Below are 7,910 nucleotides of genomic sequence, written 5' to 3' on the forward strand. Positions count from 1 at the left end.
ACAGCCACTGTGGAAATCAGTAGGGAGAGTCCCCAAAACCTGAAAATAGAGACTCCATTTGGGTCAGCTATACCTCTGTTGGGTGCCCTTCCAAAAGAATGGAAAACATCATATAGAGGGACACATGTATACCCATGTTTAAGGCTCATATGTTTGTAAACAAATGAATAGACAAACAAAACAAGGTATTTTACAGAATGGGTTACTACTTAGCCATAAAAATAGATGTAGGAAAATGGATGCACTTTGAGACCATAATGCTAAGTGAAATAAATTTGACACCGTAGGTTCAACACTGTCTGGTTTCTCTTGTAAAGAAACCCAGTGTCTAAGTGATGTAAACAGTAAATGAAAGATAAATGGTAGGAACCAGGAAAGTAGTCTATGTGGAGATGGGTGGGGACCTGGGGAAACAGGAAGACAGGAGGGAGAAGAAGGGAAAGAGAAATGGAAAAGGTCAAGATGTGGTGTGTGCATGTACTGATTCCCTAGGATGAATGTATTTTTCTATGTATCGCAAACATGTACTAATAAAAAGGGAAAATTATAAGTCACATTTCCTGCTGACCAAGAGTTCCTTCAATTAAAAAGATTGATCGCACGTGTGGTGAAGGTGCCGCCCATCCTGGCTCATGAGCCTAGGAGCCAGCGTTGGTGTTGCCAGCGGAGATGACAGAGACTCAGGCCCGGACCCCTCAACTGGCTTTTCTTAGCCCAGCCCCCGTAAGGCCCACAGACACTCACTGCATGTGATCTTCTTGCTGACGCAGTCAACGTCTGCGCTGAGCTTGGCGGGGTCTTGGAGACAGTCCCTCTCGGCGGCCTCCTCATAGCACTTGCGGTGCTGGAAGCAGCAGCTGCGGTGGACAGGGAAGGGGAGAGCAGGGCTAGGGAGGGGAGGGCAGGCAGCTGGGAGCGTCCTGTCTCTGATGGTCTTTGGCAGTGGTCTCTTTCAAATTCTCTGCACGTGAACCACACAAATACACACACACACACACACACACACACACACACACACACACACGTGTACATGCACACACTTGCCATCTGCTACCTCATAAGCTCAGGTGACAGGTGTGTATTGCTCCTGACCGGCACTAGAATGTCTGTAATTACCAAGATGGCCCTAAGTCTCAGCCTCAGGGTGTAGTGCAAGGGTGGCTCAGGAGAAGGTGAGGAGGGGCTTGGGCTGGTTCTGCATTTGGGCAGTACACCTTGAGGTATTCCTTTGATCACCACTCTCTATTACTGTCCACATCCATTTGAGGACCTTCAGAATGCCACAAGCAGCAGCTGTCCTCCATCTCCCATCCTTCTGCCTGGCCTCACACAGCTTTTCACCCCATTCCTGTTTGCTGGTGATGACAGAGACAACACTCTTGCTTGCTGGGACTGACCAGCAAATACAAAGCCAAAGCTTTCTGGGAGTGTAAGCTAACACTTTAAAGAAAGATGCTAGGGCCAGCCAAATAGCTCAGCAGATTAAAGTGCCTGCAAGCAGGCTCAGGGGTCAGGGGTTCGATCCCCAAGGCCTGCTGTGCTGGCCCCACCCTCGGGGTGCACTGAGATGGCAACTGTGATTGGACATGGTAGTGCATGCCTGTAATCCCAGCTCTTGGGAGGCTGTAAACGGGTGAATCACTATAAGTCCGATCTAGTAGTGAGACCCTGAACACCCTATAGACCCTTCCCTAAAATACTAAAAATAAATAATAAATAAAATACTGACTTCTGAAATATCATGGTCAAAATTACATAACTTAGCAACTATACAATAAATGGAAAGAGGAGGATATAGTTGTCAATGAGCTTTGCTGGGACAGGTGACTTCCTTTTTAAAGCTTCAGCTGTTTCCCCTTGTGTCCATACTTGGTATTTGAGATTTGCTACCTATGGCAAGCAGATGGCAAAAGAGGAAACGGTAGGCGTTATATTCTGAAGGTATGGAAGCTGACTGCACATGAATTGGTCTAGACATTGTTCCTTCCCAGTCATGAACAGAACAATGTTTGCTCACTACAGCTCAGTGTCCTCACAGAGAACACGAAGGATAGCTCTAGGGTGAGAGTATGTGGTTTATTTGGACCCAGTAAGGGGAAGTGACTTCTATGAGGTCACATGGCAAGTTCGGGGTAAAGTCAGGGAACTGATTTGACAGATAACTGTTGTCCATCACAGGCCCAGAGCAAAGTATTTACCTACAATACTACTAGCCAACATAGGATGTTGAGCTGCTTAAGTAAAGAATAAAAATGTGAACAAGATAAAGGCAAGAACCAGGCGAGTCTTCACTCTCTGCAAACTTTGGTTGTAAATGGGAAATTTTGCTGGCTAAGGAGAGCATGGGAGGCGCTTGGGTTCCAGTTGGACTCATGAGCCTTTGACAGTGTTTTCAGAGCAGCTCAGGAGGAGGATGGTGGCTCAGTAGGCCATGGGTGGGCAGCCAGTGCCCCAGGCTCGGAGCCCCTGTTTCTGGGCCATGAAGGGAAGGGCTGTGACTCTGTGCTGCTCTTCCCCAACCTGGGATCTTGCATTGTTGGGAGGCACACTGCCTTCTACAAGCTACCAAGCCCTGCCATTTCTGGGACAGGAAGCCAGAGGACCCGAGTCATGGCTCCATGATTGATTACCTGGGATTTGTCTGGAGTAAGTTATTTGCCTATCTTCAAAATAATTTTACTTGTAATTGAGCCTTGAAGATACTCACCAATAGCACAAGGGGTGGTCAAATTTTATGGTTAATGTCAAAATTTTGAAATGTATTAAAAGAAATGACACTGCCATTAATCCTCACTCAAAATATTCGCCCTTACTTCTCATACACTGATCCCATTGTTCTTCCTACTTTCTGAGGTGGTTCTGGAAGTCTTCTCCTGTGAATGTCTTTATGAGAAGCAGTGAACACTACAGCAAATTCTGCTCCTGGATATGATTGAACTAAAAGGCAGACTGGTTAGAACCTTATGTGTGTCCTTATCCATTGCATTTTCTAGGTCTCGCACCAGGTGGCTTCCTGCTCTTATTCAAAGTCAAAATGACCTTGCAAAGTAAATAAAATATGGAGGCAGCTAGGACAGAACAACTAAAGAAATGAAAGGGGACTTCCAGAACTATTGTAGAACGTGGCAAGAATGGTGGGTTAAGTGCAATCAAACAAGGTAAAGTATTTGAGGGTGGTTAATGGGAATTAATAAAATGATTTTTACTATAATATATTTAAAAAAATTAAACTGTGCATCTTCTGGTCACTCCTTGCAGGTGATAATCTTGCACATTCTAGGGACTGTTCTAGGCACTCTATATTTAATGAACTTGCTGTGAATGGAGAGTCTCAGGTCCAAATCCAGGCCTAGGCAGGATCCTCATTCTGGGCTTGGAGAAGTTAAGATGAAGTAGAGGCGGGGCCTAAAGAGGATGATGGGAACCACAGGGCCTGAAGTTGGGCTGGCAAAGGAACTCCGAACACCAGACACCTCTGTTCAATAGGTAGGATGACAATGGTCATTATACACAGAGACACATGAGCTCTATCTCTTGCTTAAGGTCAAGATGGTCACAGAGCAAGCTGACAATAAACTGGGAGATCAGGTGGTTCTTTCAGTGGAGGCAGGACATGGATGGAAAACATCGCAGAAAGGAAAAACATGCATAAAAACACAATGACTTTGGATAAGCCGCTGAACTCTTCATATTACCTAAACTGCAAGAGTTCAAGAAAATGTCTATCTAGATCCTATGACCTGATAAGCACTCAATAAAGAGTTTCAGTTATTTTTGCAATCTCCTGTACAAGTTCAAGGTTGAAGAACCTGCTCTCTGGGAGTTTGAAAATCCATCTGCATGAATTAACTGTACAGAGTAATTAAAATTTGGTTCAGCCCACTATTCTGCCAATGTGGGCATTGGTGCTTTGATCTCTTCTTTTGGGTTGGAGCCAGGGATGAATTCCTGCTTTATTTGTTTGACTTCTGGTTGTAGGAGGCTGTTGTAACAAATAACAGACATAATGAGGGAGGGCCTGAAAGGGAAACATGCTGTCTAAGATGGCCCAAGTCCATGTCCCATGCAGGGTCATCCTGTTCACACTGAACATCAGCAACCACAAAAGTTGGGTTGCTTGCGGTTCCTAAAGTGGGAAACTGCTTTTTGGATAGATGGGCAACATGCACTCCTTCTTGCCATCCCAGAGGAGGGACAGATTTGTTATTGAATTCTAAAGCCATTATCATCTGTCAAGCATATAGAATGTTTTAATTAATTGATTTAGTTGTTTTTCATCTGTGAAGGATGACTGGAGATTGTCCACCTAGTCAGTCAGTTGACTTCCTGAGGTGTTCCTTTGTGTCAGACCCTGTAGTCAGTGCTTGGAGTACAAAGAAAGTGCAGTGAGACCCTCTCAGAGGATGCCAAGCAAAGTGGAAGATGGGTGCTCTGCATGCATTCTTCTCTGTGAAATGTGGGCAAGGAAAAGAAGTCCCAGATGTGTGGGGAGCACAGAGGCTTCCCTGATACTTATCAGTCAAAGCATCAGCAGAAGGTGTGTCCTCAAGGAGCAATGCCAGGACAACCATGGGCTGTCCAGCGCATTACCAAGGGGACCCTTCCCCTCCCCTCTGTGAGCCCATTTAGGTGAAAGTGCCGAATCTGGCTCCAGGTAGCATCAGCAGAGTGGGATGTGTAGACCAGGTGCTACTATTTAAATCTGAAGTGTTTCCCTAGACTCATTATTGAGGGCTTGCTCCCAGGGTAGTGACGCTCAGAGGTAGGGCCTAGAGAGGTGATTGGATGATGATGGTGTGGGCGTCATCAATGGATTCATACATTAATGGGTCATAGTAGAGTGGGCTCCTAGGAGGTAGGGCCTGGTAGGAGGAAGCAGGTCTTGGGCATATGGCCTTGAGTCCTGTATCTGGTCCATGGCTCCTTCTTCTCTAGCTCCTCTCTAGCTCTCTGTTTCCTGGGTGGCAGGAGTTGAGGAATCTTCTTTCTGCATACCCTTCTGCCATATTTCTTTCTTAGAGCCTGAAAACCATGAACTGAAACCATGATTCCATATAAACTTCTCCTCCTTTAGGTTGATTTCCTTGAGTGTTTTATCGCTCTAATGGACATCTGACTAACACACCAGGGTTCAGCGTCTCATCTCCATGCTATGCTGTCCTTGATGCTGTCGTTCCTATGGCTTCAGCCACTGTTTTCCTTACTGATCCTTCAGTAGAACACTACTGCTGCGGGTGCAGCTGCTGGCATTCCTCCTCCTGTTCATATTCATACGACGGCAGCTACTCCTCTGCTGTGGCAGCCACTGCTGTCACTGCGGCTGTGACAACTTTGCTGCTGCCGCTGCTGCCAGTCCCTGGTGCTCACAGCCAGGCAGAACCTCAGTCACTCTAATTTGAATTTAGTCACTTAAGCCTGAACAATAACACTTCAAAATAGGTCTTATAATTGTTTCCTATTTAAACGTAAAGGAAGGGGACACAAACAAGTGGTTCCATGTTGCCCAAGAGCATGAAGCCAACAGTGAGCAGAGAACCAGCACTATTTGGCCCTACTTACTGTGCAGTAAGCTTATAACAGCACCGTGTTCCCCGGTGGGCGAGCAGCCCAGTTGCCCTCCTCCTGTCCCTACCTTATGGCCTTTTCTCAGCTAACATCGGTGTCTTTACATTCCAGACTTTATTGCCAATCTTGGAGGTCTATTTGAATTTGCACTGATTTGAATGTAGGGACAGGATCCATATTTATTGCCTAAGTATTTTTAAAAATTGTATTACCCAATAGACTTTCTCTCTTTAAAGCACAAGTAAAATTCTGTAAAGCATAGCACTCTTTTTTTTTTTTTTTCCAGAACCGGGGATCAAACTCAGGCCCTTGCACTTGCCAAGGAAGCGCTTATTTCACTGAGCCATCTCCCTGGCCCCAGCACTCATTTTTTTTTGTTTGTGGTTTATATTTGTTGAAAAATGAATACCAGCTTAACTCTGGTATTCAGGGGTTTCAAATAAAAAATAATTTTTAAGTTTTGTTATGAAGAAAATTACAATTTTTTCTGGTGAGCTTGTTTAAAACTCATATTTCTAGGTTTTACCTGACAATATGCTAAGTCAAGTGGTCTGGGATGACTTTCAGGAATCCACATTTTAATGGCTTGCCAGGTGGTCATGACGCAGATGGACCCAACTTCTGGGAAACGCTGGCGTGCAACTTTGCATATTGGTCCTGAGCTGGCTCAGGGGTAGCTGCTAAATAGATGCAGACCATGGACTTTACCACAAGGGGAAGAGAAGAAACCAGTCACCTGCTGGTTGGTAATGGAATAAAGACCTCTTCTGAGCACCTAGGCTGGGGCACCTTCTACAGCTGAGTTTTGTCCAAGGTACCACCAGGGACCCCGGAGCACACCTGTGGATCCTGCTCACCTGTCAGATTCATCCATCGGCTGCCCTTCCATTTCAAACCTGCAGGCACAGCCATAGTCCTCTAAGTCCCGGGGGCAAAGACCAGCCACACACTGCATGCCGTTCACAAATTGGAGCAGCAGAGGGAAGTTGGTGAAGACAGCCTGCAGCCAGCTGAAGTGGGGTCCCAGGCAGTCTGGAGGGGAGACAGGCAATGCCAGATAAGCATGGGGAGCCAGCATCTGGGGTGGACCCCACCCCGTGCACTTCCCACATTTAGAACTGATGGGGCATCTCAGTATAGCAAGCACCTACTGAGTACTTGGTGCTATCCTAGAAAATAGATGGGAAGAAGGCTTATAACCCATGGTGCTTACTGCTTGCCCACCTAAGAACTGTTTATTTTTCCTTTCTTGGTAAGAAAAACTGGAAAGTTCTCAGGACTGGTACATCTCTCCATTTGCCCCATGATGAATCTCAGCTGGTCACCATAATCCCATGATTCCATGCCAATGGTTGGTCTAGGGCTGAACATGTGACCAGATCTAGCCCAAAATAAACAGATAGATAGACACGCAGACAGAGAGACAGCTGTCTGTTAGAGAACTTGGCCAAATATTTGTTGTCCAACAAAGAATACAGACATATAAGAAAGATCCTTTCTCAAATATAAATACCTGTATTGTGACTGGAACTACAACAACCACATTATAGCCATGACTCAAAGCACCAAGTTAAAGGGTTTAACAATTAAATATGCTCCAGGTGGCAGTGGAGGAAGAGTGAGCCTTCTCAGTGTCTGACGTTTGCACTATTTCATCCATCCAGGTATCTTCAGACTACTTATGTGAGGGCATGAAGTATCTTTATGGTTTGAGGCACTACTAGTTGGCCAAGTGACACAGTGCTGGCACCATAAAAACCATAGACCAGTAGAGAAAGAAGACAATATAAGCATACAATTTTGAGCATTTGCTGTGTGCCAGAAACTGCACTAGATGGTTTCAATAGTGCAAGAGTTAAGACTAATAGAGAATATTACACATTAGAAAGCATTTCTATTGTCTGTTGTACCATAGACTTCCTATTAGCCCTGCCCAGTAGACAGAAATATGGTTCTCCACTTCACAGGCAAAGACACTGAGGGCTGGAGACAGGTACATGGGAGCAAACACGGAGAGCAATTTTCCTTAAAATTGGCAAGACAATTATCCTGTTTCTGATTCTAAAGCTCATGCCCATGCTCTCCGTTCTCTACCTTTGTGATCAGACACTACTACATGAAGTTAGTCCATCCTATTGATAGTGAACAGAGTTGAAAGAGGGATCCTGGGGCGATGAAGGGACAGACCACGGGGACCAGGTCTATTTGACTGTTCTAATCTCTTCCCACCTCATTCAACTTCTTCCCACATTTCATTACCGCAAGGCCTTGGCAGAAAAATGAAAAATTAAATCTATGCTGATAAACAAAGCCTCTTCAAAGTTTGCACGTGCATTTTTTTTTTT

At 45.3% G+C, this 7,910-nt stretch overlaps 1 protein-coding gene across 1 annotated transcript in view; it reads right to left on the minus strand.

Annotated features, from left to right (window-relative positions):
* The window catches only part of Oc90 (otoconin 90), a 32,072-nt gene that overhangs the window by 15,195 nt on the left and 8,967 nt on the right, over window positions 1-7,910 (minus strand). Inside the window, exons 4-5 of the mRNA XM_023702605.1 lie at window positions 6,423-6,597; window positions 745-857 (exon numbers count right to left, since the gene is read on the minus strand). Coding sequence (XP_023558373.1) covers window positions 745-857; window positions 6,423-6,597 — 288 coding nt within the window. The remainder of the gene's footprint in view (window positions 1-744; window positions 858-6,422; window positions 6,598-7,910) is intronic.

The sequence above is a fragment of the Octodon degus genome, unplaced genomic scaffold, assembly GCF_000260255.1.
Source record: "Octodon degus isolate 3935 unplaced genomic scaffold, OctDeg1.0 scaffold00154, whole genome shotgun sequence".
NCBI classification, from domain to species: Eukaryota; Metazoa; Chordata; class Mammalia; order Rodentia; family Octodontidae; genus Octodon; species Octodon degus.